At 41.6% G+C, this 22,709-nt stretch overlaps 1 protein-coding gene and 1 long non-coding RNA gene across 4 annotated transcripts in view; one reads left to right on the forward strand and one right to left on the reverse strand.

The window, feature by feature from the left end:
• LOC125879686 (uncharacterized) overlaps nucleotides 1-22,709 on the forward strand; it is a 162,448-nt gene that overhangs the window by 77,552 nt on the left and 62,187 nt on the right. Inside the window, exon 5 of one of the 2 annotated variants that reach the window (XR_007447965.1) lies at nucleotides 1,222-1,272. The exons of the other annotated variant lie outside the window; for it this stretch is intronic. This is a non-coding gene — a long non-coding RNA (uncharacterized LOC125879686). Of the gene's footprint in view, nucleotides 1-1,221; nucleotides 1,273-22,709 lie in introns of those variants that run through there. 2 annotated transcript variants of the gene reach the window in all.
• Nucleotides 1-22,709, reverse strand: part of grin2ca (glutamate receptor, ionotropic, N-methyl D-aspartate 2Ca) — a 103,918-nt gene that overhangs the window by 73,190 nt on the left and 8,019 nt on the right. For both annotated transcript variants that reach the window (XM_049561650.1, XM_049561651.1), the window contains exon 3: nucleotides 945-1,389. In XM_049561650.1, the coding sequence (XP_049417607.1) occupies nucleotides 945-1,373 (429 nt within the window). In that variant the 5' untranslated portion in view covers nucleotides 1,374-1,389. The remainder of the gene's footprint in view (nucleotides 1-944; nucleotides 1,390-22,709) is intronic.

Consider the following 22,709-nt stretch of genomic DNA (forward strand, 5'->3'; position numbering starts at 1 on the left):
TTAGCCTATAACATTAGGAAAATAACATGTGATTTACAACCCAGATGTGGACTGTAGCTGGTGGCATCTCCACTGCTGCTATTCAGTGGCGGATAATCTGTATTCATTCTGCCATCTCTTGTGTTCATTACTTTATACAGCTCTCTGTTTGGCTGCAGTGTCTTATGAGAATTGCTGACTGTGAGTGATATCAGTGAGAAACTAGGAACCATTGTGCATTGGGATCAGACCAGCCGTGTTACAGCAATCCGTGACATAAAATGAATGTGGGCCAGGGGTGTAAGGCAGGGTATGGCCCCCTCCCTACTTCCTACACCTCTACTGCTCGCACTCTTGTTTGGACCACACCCATCTTTGAACTCGGCTTTGTGATCTAAACTACACACCTGTAAATTACATGACTGCATGTTGTATGGTCGCTATGCTATCACGTTGACAAAATTTGACCACAAAAAGACAGACAGACAGACAGACATGTAACACATGGCAGTTACTCAAACTGCATCTGTGGTAGTTCCTGCTAGTTGTCACAAAGACCACATTTTACCATGATGACACACATACAGACTCACAAGGTGAAAACAATACCAGTCCTGCTGTTGCGGCTGATAATTACCTCAACATTTAATCAGGCTCCTCAGACTTATAAGTAGCTTTGATTTAGACCTCTGTGCAGCCTCGATTGCTTGTCATGAAGTTTCTGTGCACGTTTCATGTAGGGGTGCCTCGATTTATAAAAAACATCAGTATCGGTATTGGCTATCAGGCAAATGAATATTTTAAACATTGGTACTAGTATCGATCCAGAACTTCAAAATCGGTGCATCCATAGTTTGATGCAAATGCAAAGGTGAATAAAATTGTTAAAGTTTGATCAGTTTCCAATTATGCTCAACAATGAGGAGGATCCCAGGACCAGTGGCCCATTCCTGCCCCCCACTGACCTTGTATGGCAGGACAACAGCAGAGCCTCCGCTGATGCCCACGATGGGTACAGCTGTCTGAGTGGAAATGAAGTCCAAGATCTGTGCAACGGCCTCCGAGCCAACGTTGTCCTCAAACACCACGCCATGGACGCGGTTAGTGGAGAGGGTGTCACAGATTCGGGTGAGCAGTGCCCGTGGGTTGGTGTTGTTGACCAGCACAGTGATGGGGTTCACCTCCAGAGGCAGGTCCATGAAGTTTTCCCGGCTTAACCGGCCCTTAATTTCTGTCTGGTAGGCCGAGCCGCTGAACACCACTGCGACGTTCACAGAGGGTGTGGGAATCCCGAAGGGCCTGCCTGAACAGAAGGGGACGGTGCAGAACAGCAGCAGCAGCAGCGGCGGCGGCCACCACGGGGAGTCGCTCAAGCAGCCTAGACGAACGCCCATCTCAGTCACCTACTGCCTGGAGGAGGGGTCAGAGTGAAGGAAGGGTCAACAGAGGGATTGACATGTTAGATACACAGGACCAGTTGCTGTCTTTTTCTGAAATGTTGTGATAATACTCAGTAATCCCTGCTGGCTGGGCAACCAAACTGCCTTTTGTTTAGAGTTGGCTTATTTTGATTAATGACCTTTTAGCTTCATCTCTGCTCCGTGTGCTGGTGTGCCTGCCATAACTAAGACAGTGTAAGAACCCATTAACGGAGCCCAGAATAGTATTTTTAGAGTGTGTCAGCGTGCGACATGAGGCTGTGGCCAGGCTGTTGTGTCTTAGGGTGGCAGCTGCCACCCTGCTGCTGTTGTATTCTGCGGTCCAACCCAACAGATGGTGTCCAGTGTTTAATGCAACAAATGGAGAACAAGAGGATTTATCATTTTTCTCTTGTGACGTTACTTTTGAAGCTGTTGCTTAATTTTTTTCAGCAGCCCAAAGCATTCAAACTTAATCTGCCAAAGGTCTGCATGCATGTGTTTGGCTGTGCTGATTAAATGACATCCCTGGCATAGTGTCATTATTATGATTTATAAGCTGTTCTGGAAAGTTTTTCTTTTCTAGTTTTGAAACTGACATTTGAATTATTCAAACAGAAAAATCTATATTTGCAAAGGGGTTGAAATCCCCAAGTTGGCCTTTGAAAAAAATCTAAGCTCTTTGTGCAACATTGCATCACTAATGGTCTGGATTGCAACCAGTAACTCTTGGCCAAACTGTCTTAATTTCTTCCAGAACCCTAATTGCTTTGCTTCCTGCCCTCTGGAAGGTAATGGACAAGACACGCCATGGCAGAGCTCTGTAATGTCAAACCCTGTAGCGTTGGTTTAACATTCACATTGTAGCCAGACAGCGGTTTGTGTTCAGCTGTCAGACAGACTTAGGCTCTTTGTCAAATCTGTCACACTAGTGTTTGTGGCCCTGAGGGAGTGCTGCACACTGGTCCCCTGTCACAGAGATCTGATCCACCATGTGATGGAATCCCAGTGGGGTGAATATATTGTAATCCCTCGGTAATCCCTGCCAGGCGTCATGGCCTACGGCTTGATTGTAGTGTATAAACTTATCAAGAGATTTGGCTACTGCACGAGGCTCAGTGAAGCTGTGTGGTGCAGTTCTCTCCATGTTCTACTTCTTGTGTGGGACTGAGCCATGAGCTCCCCTCGGAAAACACTGCAAACAGGCAGATAAACAGGCAGGCTGTGGAGAAGCTGGGACGCTTGGCTGGTACGTTTCTAGAATAGTTATCATGGGGTTGTTTTCTCCGTGGTATCACTTGCTGAAATCCACATAAAAGACATCACACACGTGTGGGAAGCTGCTCATGATATGTCCTACATGTGATTCTCGAGGTACGCACTGGCTCATAAATCATTTTTGTAAATTGATAAGTCCCCGCTGTTAGAGGTCACCTGCCACATTCCTTTCAATGACATTAGTCATGTTTCAGCTGCCACAGCAGTGGAATAGTTTAGGGTTAATGTCTTTGATGGGGAGCAATGTACGTGGTCAAAATGCTTAAAAGCTTCGACCTCCCATGTGTTTAATCAAGGTGGGGAAACAGCCGAGGCAGATATGTGAAGGTCAAATCCCGGGGTGGTGGATATAGAATTAAACCAATAATGAGTCATCAATAACTTTGTGACAAGGCTTTGTACTGACAACATGCCTTCTAATGCCAAGGTGAAGAAATAAATAAGCCACTATGACTAGTAGAAGCTTTAAATATGACCTGTTTAACATTTAGATTCTGAATAGTGCCGTCAGCAAAGCTTTGTGACACGTGTTGACACTGATTTGGCCCTGACCCCAGAAACTAAAAGTCTGCTGAACCTGTAAACTGCACCCATACGTAAAGAGGCTTTTCATCTGTGCTTGGGCTAAATCCTACAAAAAAAAAAAACATTCCTGTGTACACAAGGGCTGAAGGCTTGACTCTGATGTTGAGGATCAAAAGTCACCGTGGATGATGCATGACTAGGTACATCCATCGTGAATTATCACGACACACAGTCTATTTGGCTCTGCAGCCTGGTTGTAACAGATACAAGGTACATACTGTAGTCTGAGCAGTGAGCATGAGACAGCTTGCTGTTTGCGTCATGACACTGGATACAGCATGAGTCATACTGTACCCAGTGACAGAGGGAGTGATACCATTACAACCAAGACCCTGTTATCCTTATGTTGCATACAGTATAGACATGCTGCTATGACCCATTTGACGTAAGCTTCTTACCAGTCTACTCCATTTGTATGTAATAACACTTAATTAAATATCATAACACTTTCTAAACATGTAGTTACAAAGCTCTTTTGCTAATGTGTAATTAATCGAGACACAGGTCATGACAGAGAAACATGCAACATTACATATTAAGAGTTTTTTTTTTAGAGCTAATGATTTAGGCTTGCTCATCTGCAACAAATATACAGCCATGCTGCCTTTTTGTTAAACTGTGTGCATCAGAAGCCTCAGTACATATTGAATGTTCACTAACTGCAACCAGAGACCTTTCAGTTTTCTTTGTTGTTTTACTTTCAGGCCTCTTCAGAGCTCCCCTTCCCCCAACCGTATTTGATAAAGTGCCAAAAATAACAAAAACCCCCCCCAAAAAACAGAACATACCAGCGAAAATGCAGAGTTAATTAATACTTAGACAGTGATGTCTACACAGTACGTTTTTTGTATGCTTTATGTTCTGTTAAAATCTTGGGTGTGCTTATAGGTGTGTCCAAACTTTTGGCCTGTACTGTATGTCCCAGGTGACAGAGACATTCCACAAAGATTGTTCACTGTGATCACAGATAACTATAGCATCTTACACTATCTGTATGATTTCAAAAATTGCTGGAGCTGCTCTCCCTGCCAGATTGGAAAATTACGTGGATATAATTCCAGTGTTTAGATCATTTAAGTGTAATTATCACTTGCCTTAATCACAGAGCCACAAAACTTGAAGTGGATATTTCCGCAGACATTTAACTGCTGGTAACTGCTGAAAAGTGTAAAGATGCATTTTCAACATTTCAGCATCTGGCTAAAATGTGTGTCAAAGCCCAGGTGATTGCCAGTCAGATAACAATCCTTCTGTTATCCTCTCTGCAAACATTTGAACTTTTACTGCTTTTGAAATATTAAATAGCCACATGTTTGAATATAGTATTAGTGTGTTTGTAGTGGAAAGCTCTTATGTGGATGTTTACAACTGTGAGAAGACTAGATAAACGACATAAAATGACCTACGTTTCTCAACGTAAAGGGCCAAATATACCTCATGTTCTCTCACAAACATTTTTTTCCACGTTAACTTGGACTCGAGAGTGAATTGACAGAATTTGGTGGTCGAAGGTCAAGGTCACTGTGACCTCACAAAGCATGTTGGCCATACGTCAAGAATTCATAGGCTAATTATGACATCATTTCACACAAATGTCTAATAGGATAAACTGATGAAGTGAGGACATAATATATCCAAAAGGTCCTTACACATTGTCATAACTCAGAAACAGGTGGGGAGAATGAATTGGATGTTGGACACTCAATTAGTGACTCTAATATTGTGTGCCCACCTTGAAACTGTGCTGATTGTATAAGTCTTCTGTGCTGTTGGGTTGAATATGTGTGTCAAGCGTCCATGTTTGTACAATTTGTAGCTTCTTTGCAGCAACAACCATATTTTAAGCACTGTTCAACAACTGTTTATGAGTCTGGACAGACAAGGATGAAAAGTGCAACTTGAGTGGTTCGCAGAGGTATACAATTGCAATGCGTTAATTCTAGTTTAATGTTTCCTTTTTTTATTATCAACATTTAATCAAAATCACAATATTCCCCTGACATTAACCTAAATACTTTTGTCGTCCAAACCTAACTACAAACAGAAGCCTGGATGTGAAACCAGGATTCTGGTGTCACAGTCCACTTTGTATGTCCGCCATCCACCCCAACTACCAACCCACAATTTCAGCATTTTGCATAAATATAGTGTTTTATTAACTCAAAGAAACATTGTCTCTGAACAAAATTAGACAGCAATTACATTGTCACAACGTAATTATAAAGTAAAAGTAATATACAAACTCAAACTCATATTCCCTGGAAACTTAAGCTACCTAACCATAACCTCTACATGCCAAGACAAACCCTTAGCCTAACATCAATCTAACCCTCAGCCGAAAGCTTAACAAAAACATGTCTTAAACTTTAATGGTTTTGTGAGGACCAGCTTTGTGTCTCTTAAACTAAAGCACAAACTTTCACCAAGTACACATGTACAAGTTTTTTAGGTTATTTATAGAGATTGTGGCCTGAGGAGAGAAGTGCGGAGATGGCGGCTAGTCTCTCAATCTATGCAGTTTGGGGAGGTTTGGCCCCATAATGTGAGTAAGCAGACATGTGTCCCCACAACATGATTAATACAAGTACACAGTACACACACACACACACACACACACACACACATACACACACACGCACACACGCACACACACATATGCTGCACCATCCTATCTCCCAGTGGCAGATTATTTGAAGAGCTGAACTTGTTCTTACAACCTTTCTTGCAGGGCTCTCACCAGAGTCAGTGCTAGAACAAGGGAACATAGAAGAGTGATGTAACTGAAGAAGTGGCTTCAAAATAGCTTCACCACCTTGTTTACTGTCCTATTGATGATGTGAACATTGTGAAAATAATCTAAAGAGAGACTAGACTTAAAGTGAGATTACATTTTCAAAGGAAACGCTACAGTAGTCCCTCACTGACAATCTTTGTATTCTCTGTCTTCAGGGTTGTTTGACTAACAAACATTTAAGATGTGCTTATCCCCCTCTAGTGGGTGACATATGGTGGAAGCAGGTTCTTAACAGAATTAGCTGCCATTGCAGAAGTGCATTGAAGATAAGTGCTGGGCCTTTATCAGACTATCATATAATTTTCTTTCCATGTGGTTTATCCTGTGGTGCCTTCACTCGACTGACATCTGGACGTTTTGATAAACTGAGCAGGTGATAATGCAAATTGTACATCTGCATGTTCAGCCTGTGCGTATGTTATCTGCTCCTGTAGGTTGAATATTGTTGATAAGGTGAATAGAATTTTCTGCCCACGTTGACACTTCCTGCTCAATATGTATGGCCTTGGCAGACTTAGTGATGAGAATATGAGCACATTTTAATACACACCTGGTACAGTATGTATATTTCACATATTGGTTTTTCCTTATAGTATAATTTACCTAATTTATTTTCTCATTTCATACTGCATATCTTTGTTCTAACCCTGCACATTCTTTTTGTCACCATAGGTAGTTTATTTCCGTTATCGTTTTTCTATGTTTTTATGTCAGTGCCGTTCCTTTGCTGTGTCAATAGTTGCTACTGTAACAACTGGGCTTCCCCACAGTTCATTTTCCAGTCTCATCTTATTCTGTCCTGTAAACTTAAGCGCTCCAGCTCTTCATTTTTGGTATTGACCATATGAATTGTGAAGTCAGATAAAAAGCTGCCATCTATTGACGAGATGCCGCTGAGCTGTCGAGTCCTCCAACTGATACCTGATCCAGCTCATTAACGTGAGGCCGCAGCGGTAAATACATCTGGCTGAGAAGTGAGGTCTCATCTGCGCTGTGTTTAATGACTGCTTTTATATTCTGGGCATGACGCCTCTGCTGCAGCTGTTTAACAATGTGCACCTGTCCCGCTTTTTGCTACATGATCAATACACTCAGCCATGCATCTGCAGCACGCTGTGTCTGCGGCTCACATGCTCCTCTGTGTCATTATCAGTAAAACTGCTGACCATCCAAACAGTCCTTCTAGGCCATTTTCTAATATTACACCATGCTCCATGAGCCATTTAGTAATCCATAACCTTCACTGACCTCTGTTGGTAAACAAAACCTTCACTGACCACTGTTGGTACACGAGCATACCACTTTGCTATATATCTACCTTCCACCTTTGCGGCTTGGGACCTGGCCCGGATCCGAGTACACTTGACCCCAAAGCCCAGTTTGTTTGATTAGTGTGAACACTATGTACCATATCTGGGCACGATTCATCTGACCATGCCAGGGTTAACGTTAAAAGGTGGTCTTGAATATGGTTCATGTGTACTCAGTAATGCTGAGCAAGGCAGAGTATTTAAAAGCCTGCACAAACCTGGCCCATTATGAGAACCAGTTTCCCCGCCGGACCTGTGAACACATGCATTAAATAAAGACTCAAAGTTTCTGGTAACGACCATCATTAACAACAACTTACTAGCTGCTGGCTATATTGAATGTCATTTCCAGTAAATATGACAACACGTGTTGTCCGTTTAAAAAGTGCAAACGTAGGAAGACAGCAAGCACTCACCCATCTTTTAGGTGGTTACGTCTTAAGTATGATGTTGAACACACAGCTGCTATCCTATGTGGTTAGTTTACATGAGTGCACAGCTGATCAGTACAGTGGTTTGTTTACATAGCATTACAGAAATGCATATTTAACAGATTTATTGTGGACAAAGAGGCACTTGCTTACTGTTAAGACAAGGTGTTTGGTCTACATATTTACAGATGGAAATATTTTTACTGGACACTATATTCAAATATGTAAGTAACTGCAGTATTCCTGGTCAAAAGGCAAATAACAGAAAGTGAAGCAACAGTGATGATGAAGCTGCATCCTATATGTGTGTGAGAGAGAGAGGGAGATGGAGAGAGGGGAAGAGAAGGTGGAAGTTTCATTATTGCACGTGTCTGAAAATTATTAAATTACTCAGTACACGGCTTTTCCACTTTATGACCTACCCACCTTTAAACATGGAAGTTTTTCGAACAAGTTTACCTAAACTGTCAGACACCTGGGCTGTAGGTTGATACGAGCATCACTAGCACTTGGGTATGTTTTGCATCAGAAGTGGACTGCTACTTAACGTGAGAAGCATTTGGTGAGTAGAATTGCAAGCGTATTTCTCAATGCTGCCAGTCTCAGAATATACACGCAGCACATTCCAATCTCATCCTCTGAACTGAATGGTCATGGGCGATAAAGTAGGAAGGCAGGTAAAAAGGTTGTTCATGACATTAGCTCCAAAATGTAAACAGAAGAAGGCAAAGTGTGAAGGTTGACACCACTGTACGGACTTTGGCTTTTGCAGTTGGCGCACTTTTCAACACTGCAGCGACAAAAAACAAATGTCATGTAAATGATGATGCAAGTGTACTCGGATACAGAACAACACTAATGTGAAAGTGAAAGCTGAGCAGCAGCGTAGCAGGGGCGGCACAGTACAAATCAATCATTCCTAATATGAAAATGTCCTTAAGCTATGTCATTGCTCTGTGATTGACAAAAGCACAGTCACAAGAGAAGTGAGATCATACTCACTATGTAAATGGGTGAAGTAGCTTATTAGAGCAAAGAACCATCAGGGACCTGCAGTGAAGATCTGCTGCATCATCATAGAAAATGATTCTATAATAATACTTTATCAATATTTGCTTTAATGCTTCGCTTGAGAAGTGAGAATGTGCTGTGAATCTTCATGTCTTCCTGAGAAAAACAACCACAGTCTCTTGTTTTCAATGCCTAAATACAACATGTTTATGTTTAACTGACAGAGATCTCCAGAGGCCTTGTGAATTATGATTTTTGTCTAGTTATACTCCCACAAAACTTCACAGCACTTTTCTGTCTTCTATCAACAGTCAACATGGGTCTCCTTCACAAGAAACAGTCTTTCTCTGACCCTACGCATAGGCTGACTTTTTCAAGTGTATCTTAATACAATTCTTAACATACTCAAATGTACATAGTAGGGCTGAATGATTAGATGACTGATCGATAACTAATCAAATATTAAAATAATCAATGACTATTTTAGTAGTCGACTAATGGGTTTGAGTCTTTTTTCATAGAAAAGTACTATAAAAGTACCCCAAAATACTCTTATTGCAGCTTCTTACGTTCAGATATTGGCAGCTTTACACACTCTCCCGTGATAGTGAACTAAAACCCTTTGGTGTGAGTATGAAACAAGACATTAGATGACAGTTTTTGGGTTTGGGAAAGACAGACTGACAGTTTTCAACATTTTAAAACAAATTGAGCAAATTGCTCAATATGTTAGGAATAAAGCACCCAGAGTAGATTTGATTGAAACAGATTGCTGGCTGGAAAAAGTTTGAAAATATGAGAATTCAGCAGCTGACCAAGTTATTGTTTTGATGTAAGTATTACTTTGTGTCACTATGCTGAAATCGCTGAACTCAGCAGGGACAGGCTTCTAATTCCTTTTACACAAAACTGTTTCTCAACAAAGATGGGATATACGATCAAATTGTTTATATGAACCAGGATTAATATTATTTGTATAAAAATTAGGCTTCGGATAACATCAGTTATGTGTTATGACATTTATATTCACGGCACCTGAGGATAATGACACCCGGCATACCAACACACCACCACTTTATCCGATATAAACAATATTCATAACTTTAATTTTTCTAAAAACACTTTTGATTCTTTTGATTGGTGGACACTTACAGACCAAAGAAATATAGATAACGTACTGGGTTATCAGGTAATGGACATATATTCTGACTTTATGACAACTACAGAGGAAGGGACTCATCACCTGTTTTTTTGTCATGCTGGTAAATCTGAATGAATGATGGTCTTCTCTGGTGCTCATGGTTTCAGTAAAATGAATTGAACCGAGCTAAGGATGTGTAGCATCTCCATATTGATAAAATATACTGCTCAAAACACTTAAGGGAACACTTAATCGTCACAGTATAACACCAATTTAGTTAAACTTCAGGAATATCAATCTGTCAATTTAGGAAGCACAAGTGATTATGAATTAGTTTCAGCTGCTTTGGTGCAAATGAAGGTGACAACAGGTGCAATGGAGAGGCGAAAGCAAGACAACCCCCAAAAAAGAAATGGTTTTATATTTGGTGGCCATAGACAGTTGCTCTTTCCTTATCCTTCCTGACTAATTCCTCTTTAGTTTTGTGTTCTGCTAGTGTCCTAGTCACTACTGGTAGCATGAGGGGGTACCTGCAGCCCAATCAGGTTGCACAGGTAGTCCAGCTCCTCCAGGATGGCACATCCATACATGCACAGCACAGTCTTAAAGGGGAACTAATGTTGTTTTTCAACCTGGGCTCTATTTTCCAATCTACTTTGGTCTAAATGAGTGATAGGATGTTCAATATTTGACATTTCTCCAGTACGAAGCTAGGGCTGACCTGCCCTTGAGCGCACGCTATATTAAATAATAGGGCACTCAGACAGCATCAAACAACGTCAAAATACGTCCACTAAAAACGCATTTTAGTTAGTATAATTATTCGACAACATAACGGAAAGGAGAAATGAACGTCTGTGTTTACCTTTAGCTGGATTCAGACATGTTCCTCTGCCTGTTGCAATTTTAGTATATGTGCTACCGAAGTAACACTGCTCCCTCTCTCTCCTCGCCCGCTCTTCAATTTCAGTGAGCTCTGCATCTGTGTATGTCCGTGTACTCCGTGTTCAAATAAATACGGGTGGTCATGTCAGGTTGAAAAAAGTTCCCCTTTAAGAGCATCAAGGAGATACTAGGAGACCGGCCGTTACACAAGGAGAGCTGGACAGGACCCGTAGAAGGGCAACAACGCAGCAGAAGGACCAGTATCTGCTCCCTTGTGCCAGGTGGAACAGGAGGAGCACTGCCAGAGCCCTACAAAATGACCAGCAGGCTACTGGTGTGCATGTTTCTGACCAAACTACCAGAAACAGACATGAGGGTGGCATGAGGGCCCGACGTCCTCTAGTGGGACTTGTACTCACAGCCCAGCACTGTGCACTTCTATTGGCATTCGCCAGAGAACATCAGAAGTGGCAGGTCCACCATTAGCACTCCGTTTTCTACACAAATGAGAGCAGGTTCACACTTAGCACATGGGACAGGCGTGAAAGAGTCTGGAATTGCCGTGATGAACATTATGCTGCCTGTAACATCATCCAGCATGGCCGGTTTGGTGGTGGGTCAGTGATGGTCTGGGGAGGCATATCCTTGGAGGGTCGCACAGACCCCCACGTCATAGCCAACGGTACCCTGACTGCTGTTAGGTACTGGGATTAAATACTCAGACTGATTGTCAGGCTGTGTAGGCAGTTCCTGGATGATGAAGACATCGATGCCATTGATTGGCCCCCTCATTCCCCTGGCCTAAATCCAATCGGGCACCTATGGGACGTTATGTATCGTGCACCCGACACCACCAAGTACTCCCACAGACTGTCCAGGTGCTGACTGATGCCCTGATCAAGGTCTGGGAGGAGATCCCCCAGGACACTATCCACTAACTCATCAAGAGCCTGCCAAGATGTTGTCAGGTTGTTGTCATACACCACTGAGTCGCATCATATGTTACTGTGAAAATGCTCATGCAGGTTGAATCAGCCTTTGATTTCAATTTTTTTTTTAATTTGATTTTTGGCTTGATTTTGAATCCAGCAGTCATTCGGTTGATGATTTTGGTTTCCACTGACTGTTGTTAGGTCATTTTAATTATACAATAATTCTTCAACATCTGATGTGTGATTTAAGTGTATATAAACATTTATATTTATATGCGCAATTTAAACAACTATCTAATGTTACCACACGTGGGTAATCAACAATGTGGTTTTTTAACATCCAAAGAGCTTATATATACTACTATAAAAATGAACTGCTTGGCAACCAGACCAGGCATCTAATTGAGACAGGCGAAATGTGTAGCTACCCTAGGCTAGTAAAAGAGATTGGGCTTTTAATTGAAGTTTCAGGGTAATTAAGGATATGCTGTTTTTATTTCAGTATTCTATACACAGACTGTCCAGTTTATTAGATCTAGCCTGCTACAGTTAATTTATACTTCTATTCTCAATGCTTATTATCATGTTGAGGGTTTAAGGGGGCTGTAACTTACCTCAGCATGCACGAGGTGAGAGACTGTGTATTAATATTTTTACCCCATAAATTATGGTTGCACAGAATAATAGAAACAAATTTCAATACAGTGTAACACAGATAGCAGCCTGGAATGATGATAGAGAATATTAAGCTTCATGAATATGGGATTTGTTGTACAGATATTTAATTATTTTAAATTTACATCAATGTACCTAATAATTATGCGATATTTGTGTGATACCTCGACAAGTAGGTACGCATACATATTCGACCTCCATTACTACAAAGAGGGTGGACCCATTTATCTCCACATAATTACTACAGTCACGTCTCTTTTTGCTTCTACCTGTATGAATATGTTTAACTAAGCTCTGATTGAAAAAATACAGCCATGCTAATCTCCTTAAATCCACAGCCATTTAACTAATCTGTAGATTCATCAGCATCAAGTATAGTGAGAGCAGAAAGAGGTGACGAGCCAAAAAAAAAGATCTGCATCCAAAAATATCCACAGTTTGACATAGTTGGCGTTTGTCCACAGGTTGGAGTCAATGTCAAATCAAAAGCATTTTGTGTATTTAGTTTCCCTCCAAAGCTGTAGTCCATCCAAAGCTCCTCTCCACCCCACTCCACTGAATGTGATTCATCTTCAATATTTTGTTTTTTCTCTGATAAACAAAACAGTATCTGCAGCCAAAATCATAGATATCTCTGCGACCCAGCATCTATCTCTGACCCTTTCTTGCAGGTCCTGACCAGTCATTTGGGGAATGCGGAATCAGATCATCATAAATAAAGCCACATCTCTTGCTGCCCCGCTATCCTGGTCTGATCTTTGGACATTTGTTTAGAATGCAGAAGGCACAGGACAAATTGAAACAATGCCAAATCTAGTCAGTCAATAATTTCTCAGTGAATTATTTGGCCGCTCTTTGCGTCTCCTCTAAAACATTTGAACAGCTTATAACATTAGTTATAGGCCACTGTGGAGTCACAGAAAAACAGCAAACATCCTGTTAGCTTCTACTCAAACACATTAAGACAACAACTGGTCTTTATATTCATGAGGCTGAGTCTGGCTCAGCTCCACATGGCCTGGCGCTGAGTAATGGAAATAGAGTTAATTAACAGGGATAGACCCGTTTCTCAACCGTAATAGTCCAGATAACAAACATTAGACAGTACTGTTCAACAAGTCTCAGAAAAACAATGGCCCAAATGTTTTCATTTCCAATAACGACTTCATGACTTCAGTAACACTATCAATAGCAATCACCATAATGTGTATTTTTTAGCCACTCTTGTGAAATTTGTGACTGTAGGGTTGGCTTTGTTGGTTGGTCAGTTTAAGGTTGAAATATAAGAATTAAAAAAATCTAAGGCTGGTTATTGTTTAAAATACTAGTACCAGTAGGATACTAAAATTGATAGCTTTTTTTTCTACTTCATTCAATACCCATCATATGAATGGAAGCCTTCAGTTGCATAAATGCCACCAGATGCCACAAACATGTCATATAGTCATACTTGCAAAGGTTTTGGTGGCATCTCAACACACTGAACTGCCAACCCTGTCACATGCATTGCGCTCAACCTCAACACACCCCGGACTGTATGGGTTGTAGCTGCTGTGGTAGTGGGCCAATCACATGTCACACTAAATTGAAGAATGCTTGGGGTGATTGGCTGCAAGCAAAATAGTCATTTTTTTCTAGCTCTTAGGATGAAAAGAATTAAATGTCAGTTATCATTCGATCAGAGAAGTTTTGATACTATTTGATGTTCTTTTGACCAGTACCTTAAAGGTATCAAGTAGCAATACCAAAGCCCTTAAAAGTAAGATAAGGTAAGTGTTTGGGGGTCTTTTGAAATTTGGTACAGACATCATGGAACCAAGAGAATGAATCCTAATGACTCAGGTGATACCTGATGTTTATCTAGCATCACTAGTCTGAGCGGGCGGAAGTTCGCTGCAGAGATCAGCCTCTCATTGGGCGGAACGAGCCACCCGCTGAAGTCCCGCCCTGCCACCTCCGGTTGTGTAGCAGTTTTCAACCGTTTTCAACACGTCCTTTACTAACTTTTGCGGTGTTTGATCTTGCAGGGATGTAGCCATTTTTCTGCCATGGTTCACATCCTGCCGGCAATATTTTTGCAAGCGCACCGTTGCTATGGCACTGCCCAGAACGACTGTGATTGGTTGAAAGAAGTACAAGCAGCCCGGGTGTTTTTTTCTCCAATCTCAAAGTGAGAGTCGGCCCAGCCAGACCTTTCTTTTCTTGAGAAAGGTCTGGTGAGCGAGACTAAGCATCACAGACAAGGCAGATTTTCCACTTATTTGACTCTTTGCCTACTGACAGCATTCCTTTCAAAGTAATGACTCTATTTTCATCAGATTCAGATAAATGTACTGCTGACATTACTCTAAATCAGGAAAATAGACATTTACTTAAAAACAAAACTGTGACAGCATAGAGCTGAGCCTCACAAGCTGAGCTGCAGATGTTCTGAAATGGCCAGCGTATAGATGATAAACCCTTTCGATTAAGGCAATGCCATAATGTTACCATATCATGTGTAGTTGTGTGATTATTTCTTTTTTCACAGGACGCAGAAAAAGATGGGGAAAGTTCCCTTGCATGATTTATTATTCTAGCATCCCTGTAAGTAGCAGTAAACAAACGTGCTTGAAGCTTTATCTTTAAATGTGACATAGAGTTGCATGTTATCTAATCTTTCAGGACTTTTGATGCTGAGACATTTAGGAAACAAATGAACCAAAGCCAAAGCTGCATTTAGCAAACCTCTATGGGACAGCAGAGTGCACAAACAACTCCTGCATCCGTGCCATTAAGTTTGCAAATATCTAATAAAATATTAATGCCCAAAAATTGCACTCCTCTGTATGTGTTCACAATCCTTGAACCTCACAATTACTGTTTAATTCAGTCACAGTCTGAGAGTGGTTGGGGAAATATATTTTGCTTTTAATAGTTAGTACTGCCCTTCACTGAGATCACAGGCCAGTCAAACTGTTAACAGTGCTGTGATGTCCGTCTTCATTTCATCTTTTCACTTCAGCTGCACTGAAGAAAGTTGTAAATTAGCTACTTGTCATTTATGGCACAGTGAAAGCAAAAAATATTGAGAAAAAAGGCACTAACTGTTCATGACAAGAAACAGTAAAGAGGAGTCTGTAGAAGTGTGAAATAGCTTATTGGCTAAGGAAGTTTTTTTCACACATTTCAGGGGCTAATTGAACACAAAGACCAAACAAACAATCCTGGTCACATTTTAAGTGCTTTTATGCAAAGAAAACATTAACTTCTGTTGGCAATATTCTAAAATACTATCAAATAGACATGCAAGTAACAGGTCGTGGTGGACAGATATTTCACAGAAAATGCGAAGTGCAGTAATATCACATAGGGGTGTCACGATTTCAATTTAGATTCTAAATTAAAAATCGATTGAAATGAGCTTTTGATCATGACCTTCAAAATCCAAAGCATAACCCAAGCGGTGATTCCTCCAGTATTTTTTTCTCTTCATCCCTGCATACCTGTGTATGTTCAAAGAAAAAGTAAACAACAAAACTTCAAAGACAACACAGTGCAGCTTTCCAGTTGCCTGCAGTTGTACTTCTCAAGACACCATAGCCAATGCCAGAGTCATAGATGATGGAGGAACAACAGAACTCAAAACCCCACTGTTTCTCTGAAGTCAGCAGTGTGGCAACATTTTGCCATCCCCCTGAGTTATCTGAACACCTGGACTGGTGAAGTAAGTTAGTTATTACATTGTAATGTGAGTAAATTATTTAAATTTGACCATATAGCCTTATGTGGTACATTCCCAAAAAATATGGCACTTGTGTCATGTTTGATACCATGTAGCAGTCTCTTTAAAGAAGAATTTAAAAATGTAAATGATAGCTGTCGGGGCATAAAACAGATGATATGTTGGTCTTTACGATTCAAGACTCTATAATCTAACAATAGTATAGGCAAAACACTGAACAGTAAATTACTTAAAAATGAGCTAAATGAAGTAGTGTTGTATTAAGCACAGTGACTGATCAGAGGTTTATTGACAGCTAAGCCAGCTATTCACCGTTGGGCTTGTGGTAAAGTGGAGCATATCTTCTCTGATCCACGAGGGGACCCGCAGTGTGTTGAATGTCTTTCAGGAGAATGTGCCACACTGCCTGTGTGAGCAGTGTGTGATGGCTTTCTTGCTGATCTGCTGCAGCTCACACATGTTCTGTGTTTATAACTACTGCATTTCCACAATTAAAAGTGGATACTCCACAAATATATACAGTCCTTCAAGTGACGGCATTGTCCACAACACGGTCCTGCAAATATTTTACAATAAAAAGCCCATTGATAACAAAAAAAAGGGATTCTGTCCACAGAAATAGAGTGGATTTATTAGCCTGGTTCCAGACCATAGACCCCGCCCACTCAACTGAGTAGGCTTGCATCTCTGGTCTGGCATACTGCAATGAATTTGCGATTTATCTCGTCCAAATGATGGACGGACCAATGAATGCCGGGGGTGGGGGCGGGTCTAGCGATTAGCCAATCAGCGCCACGCTGATGTCAAGCTGTATGCCGGTGGGTAACTGGCGAGGATAGCAACAATGGCGAACCTACAGACCACATTAACGATGCTACCGAGGTTTTTCGCCACTACTCGCGTTAATGGAGGACCAAATTAAGAAAGCTGCTAACCTGGATTTAACGGCGATGCAGCTGGGCATGCACGACGACGGAGACATTTTAAACGGGCAATGCTCGCTTGTTTTCGGCACCCCCGAGGCATGGATACTAATGACGTCAGATTCTGGGTGAGTTGTTGATCTCTACTGATTGGTTAGGGAAAAATCAAATTCCCTCCCCCTTGTAAATCGCCTTCAATGGAGGCAGTGTCAGACTGTATGGATTTATATAAAAACAGAAACAGGAAAGGTTGAGTTAAAAAGATGTATTTGTATTTTTTCATTTCTGTGAATAAAGAGAGCAAAACCGTATTGAAAGGTGGTATGTCAGTATGATTATCAAAAGACCATGTCACACCAAAAAAAAAAACAGGCAAGACTCCTATTATCTCAATGTTCCACAGCCAAGCAGCAGCTGAGCTGCGCCTGAATGGTGCTGCTCACACGGATTGTGTGGCTGCTCTAATCTGTTAACACAGCCACTGAAAAAACCCCAAACCAAAACAAAAAAAACACAAACAAACAAGCTAAAAGAATTAGGCTCTGCAATGCACACATGCTGCCCATGCAGGAAGTATGGTCTGGTAAGACCATGACTGCAGTGGATGTGGAGTATGCTCTGAAGCGGCGGAGACACTCTGTATGACTTCAGTTGGTAAATAGATAAGTCTGTAATAAGATCTGGTCTTTATAAGGTATATATTTAAGTTGTGTTTGCAACATATCTTTTAAGTCACAAAATATTGGTCCGTTTGATATGTTATAAATTAATTTATTTCTTTATTTGGCATATATCCCACCCAAAGTTCTGGTCGTTGATATTTTCATCTGACCAAGAACTACATGTGATGATGGCCAAAAGCCGGCTAACGTAAACTCTGATTTTGAGCATATCTACAACATGATTCAGAGTATTGGGCGATAGTCTTAACATGTTAGCCACCAGCTAACAGTGCTAACTGGATAAAAAGCACTAAGAATAGCAATAGTGCTGACACAGCTAACGTTGTCAACCTGGGGGGAAACTGGAAGTTGGGCATTACACTTCTGAAATGGCTCTGTCCCGATATCAGCAGTTACTACGGTATGAGTACAGTGCAGAGCAGTGGGGATGAGCTAGCTGGTGGGACACACTCACAGGCACTCTCAGGAGCTCAAATGCACTAACATGCAAGTGTGACTGGCTCAACTACAACATTGGACGAAGAAACTCAGATTATGACACACAGAGAGGTAGCATGACTTCATTCTCTGCTCAGGACACTGTTACTTAACTATATCTTTCCATCACAAATAGTGGTTCGCTGCTATATTAATGTTCTGAGTGTCGCATACAGCTCCTCTAAAGTTAAATACCAACATCCAGTGCCACTGCAGGAGATAGTGTCGCTCTGATGTTGTGAGGTGGAACCTAAGGATGTAGAGGCTGAGATGGTGGCTGGGCATGTAGCCCGTCGAACACACAGACACACAAGCTATAACTCATATCGGACACTTGTGTCTTTTTGTTTGGACTCGTTTAGACAAAAACTCCATTTTCTGAAGGTCAGGTTTCAGGATTCCTAATTCCTGCAGTGAGACAGAGAGTTCCCCTGTGGGCCATCTTTAAACCTGTTTGTTGATTTACTGCTCTATTCTTTATGATATAGTTTTTTGTATCATAGCCATGTGATAAATGGCCGCCTCATGCTGTCAAATAAAAAAGTATAAAATCAAGCCAGTGTCCAGCAGCGTTTCCTACCGAGGTGCGCCCAAAGTGAAACCACAGTGGTGGCTATTCAGTCCAAACCACATGTGATTTATCTGTTTCTGCTGACCCCTGATACACAGGCACATCAGACAGATTCACTCAGTGATATTGGATCTGTCACAGACCCCCTGCCTTCACTTTTGCCCATGGCACTGCAGACATATTTAAGACATGCACGCCTCTACATCAACTATACACGACAAGTGATTGATCTGCCACGGGATGAAAACATGTGCCGGTGAAATCTCAATAAATCTGATCTGATCTTTACTGCTCTCTGAATAAGGGTTTAGGGGGAAGGGAGGATAAGTGAGGGGGGTCCAGAAATGTCTTGTAAATTTTCCTATACTGCAACAGGAATCATTTGAAGGGTATTCATGCTCTGGCTGGTGTCTGTGTGCATTAAAGGATTTAAATATTCAGGAGAGAAGTGGAGCTGAACTGAGCAGTTGGATTTTCTGACTGTGTAGTATCAGAGGGGCCGTGATCAGCAGGTTTTAAATGCCACAGCAGATGGAAAGCTATGTCGTTGTGCTTTATTACAGTTCTGTCTTTCAAATCCCATCTAGTGCTGAAGCAAAGCTCCCTCACGAGCATGTGTAGTGTAACTATGATCTTGTCATGCAGTCTTTTGTGTAGATTTACATTAAAACAATCAAAGCGAGTCTAAGTAGTTTGATGATGTTCAAAACAACATAATCATTTACGTCAAAATGCCAAACAAGATTCTTTAATCCAAGGACGCAGGTCGATTTTCTTCGATGTCATTGGACAGATGTCTGATATATATCTCCCCTCTTTGCTTTATCACATTTATTGCATTTGGTGCAACACTCCATCAGACGGCGTTCGCTTTGTCAGCACGCCGTGTAGTGAGATTGAACAGATTGTATGTGCAAGTGTTTGGAGGGTAATAATGTTTGCGAGGCTGCAGATTACAATGGCGTTGCAAATGTAATCCATTTTACCGTAACACATGGGTTGATGTTTACCTGAAGCTTAAGGGCCTGGACATAGCGCTCTGATATTAATATTTCTACTTTGACCCTGCTGGCTGACCTGGCTTTAAACCCGCTGCGGCAGGTGACCTGCAGGGTGGCGGAAGAGTCCTCTGTCAGACTTTGGCGGCGCCTACGCTCAGCCCCGTGTGCGTCCGTATGTGGAGCAGGGATCAGTGTAAAACCCTGGTTAAGCTGAAACCGTGGCTGCCCGTGCAGAACCAGAGCGCGCCCCTCCACCCCCGCCACCGGTCCAGCTGTCATCAGCCTGCTCTCCCAGTTGACTCGGTGGCTGCCCACACATACAGCTGATCTCTGACATACACACACATGTACACATGCTCTAATCCACATATGAGCATACCACTTTGTTTTTAATCTATCCAGTGTGTTTGTGTGTGTTGGTGGCTCCCTGTCATTGCTTTAAATTACACTGACAGTGTTTTCTTCCTCTGTCCCTCCTGCGTATGTGTTTAAAGCAGCATGTATAAAAACCCAACTATAATGAATTTAAAGGGCCAGTCCACCAAAACCACAGTGCTTACTCTATTAATATTGAGATTTAACCTTAACTCAACTTGACTTGACTAATGAAAGCATTGTAAAATATATTTGAAAAGCTCAACAGCTTGGGATTTCATAGAAATAAAAGGACAGCAAGTTCAGTTATGGTTAATATGCCAGTCTTAATGTTATCCTCAGATCTCAGACTATTTTAACAAAAAATGTTTTTATCTTAATCAGGCTTTATCACAGAGTGAAGTTTCCTCACCTCTTTAAAGCTCCATTAGTCCATTTTTGGCCCCTCGGGGCAGAGGAACATTATAACAGATCTGCACCTATCATGTATTACTCTCCTTAAAGCTTTAAAAAGTATCTGGCTTTTTAGTCGCTGTAGGTGTTGCATTTTTCTTAACCAGATAGCTTCTGAATTGCTGATCAGAACACCAAAAGCTATAAGCAAACAAACAAGCTAAATAGTTCTGTAAAGCTACAGGTGTTATAAGCAACTTATTGTTCATTACAGGATAATTTAATTCAATATTACCCTCACAAATATTGGTTAAAGGGACCTAATACGCTTTTCCTCCAGATTTCTTAATATGGTTATCGCTCTGTTCCAGGCAGGCTACTACTGCACTGCTACATGTAGCTACATGCTAACATTAAGGGAATATGTAATCTTTGTTGCTGATCTTTTTCCTGCTAGAACATGTTTGTTTGTGAAGATTTTGATTTAGAATCTTTTATTAGTGATTATTTTAGGGTAGAATGTGCTGCCACAGTCATGACCCGGCTGCAAATACACTGCTACATGTAGTTACATGCTAACGTCAGGTAAACTTGTAATCTCAATTGCCAGTGTTATTAATTTCTCCCTGATGTGAAGTATATGGTTGTAAAGATTTGGGGTTAGAAGTTTTTATTGGTGATTTTTCACGGTTCATTCCTCTGGCTCAGTGATGGTGCAGAGATGCAGAGAACATAGATATATTACACATGGAAATGCTGACCCATCAAAGTATGTAACATAGTTTTTACTGATATTTCTGTCTTGATGACTGACAAGGGGTCGTGGTAGTGCCAGCAAGACCCAGTCCCTATAATTGCAGCTAAAACATGTAAACTGCTCTATGGAAAGCAATCGGCATGTCATAAACAACTCTGGCTTTTATAGTTTTCTCTGGAGATGATGTATTGATTTTTTTGCTGCAATAAACATTCTCCAGGAAAGTGAAAACAATTTTTCATCTTTTGGGAAGGGTGCTTATGCAACTCCTAGAACCAGCGTTGTGCCAAAAGTTGTGCCTGTATTTAGAGCATCTTTCTGGGTCTGTTGAGCATTTTGGCTGTACTTGTTAGGTGTCGACAGAGAGTGACAAGAGGGACGGGAAAGGAAGGAAGGAGACGTGAAAAAGAAAAGCTAGAATAAACCTCAACTACGTCACAGTCACAAGCTGTATCTGCCAACTGAGCCACACCAGGACGCCCTGTGTCACTTTTAGTTAGACAGTCGTGCAGTGTATCCAGCCTGATTTCCTTAGATTCATCAGGCAAAGTCAAACTCTTCTTTCTGTTCGGACCCTGAGAGCCGTCTTTCACCACCCCCTTCAGTTTGCAGGCTTCATTTCTAAGGTTATCGTTGTCATCATCCTTCATGGAGGGACCCCGCACCCCCCCCGTCACCGCTCAGGGCTAATTGTGAAAAATTGAGCGGCACACATGCAGCTTTGAATAGAGAGCAATTAGGCTAATCAATTTATCCTGTATTACAAATTGCATATGCAGCCACCCGCACCACACATGCACAAACACTCAGGTTCGTGTCAGTATCCGCAAGAGGGAGAAGAATGACAAGGAAAGAGAGGAGTTGCAATGGCGTGTCAGTTTTCCTTCTCAACAGGGACAGGACGTTAGACGAGGTGCAAGCGGCACTGCGCCATGAATATAAATGGGCCCGGAGTCTCTGTTGTGTCCGTGAGCGCAGCCATAAACTCGGGGAGGGAGAGTAACACTGCCTGCCAGGCTTCTTCTTCCCCAAGTTTAAGATCTCATCAGATAGCCAACATAGTGCGAGAGCACCCGGAGGACTTGTGCACCTGCAGTATCGCAACACGGATCTGTACTTGAACATGTAAAAGTGGCCTGTCAGGTCTGTATAATTTGGCGGGAAAAGGATCACGTGGTGATGCAGCATTGCCTGATCCCGGATGAAATTTACTGCTTCTCGTGACCTTGGATAAATTGCGCTGATATCCTGCAACCTCCGTCCCGCCCCTGCAGTAAATGTTTTACTGCCCTGGATGCTTATGACTGGCTGTCAATCAGTGCTTTATCCATGAAACAGTTGTCTATGCAGGTTGCCCACCTGCCAG

Source organism: Epinephelus fuscoguttatus, linkage group LG19 (assembly GCF_011397635.1).
Source record: "Epinephelus fuscoguttatus linkage group LG19, E.fuscoguttatus.final_Chr_v1".
In the NCBI taxonomy this organism is placed as follows: Eukaryota; Metazoa; Chordata; class Actinopteri; order Perciformes; family Serranidae; genus Epinephelus; species Epinephelus fuscoguttatus.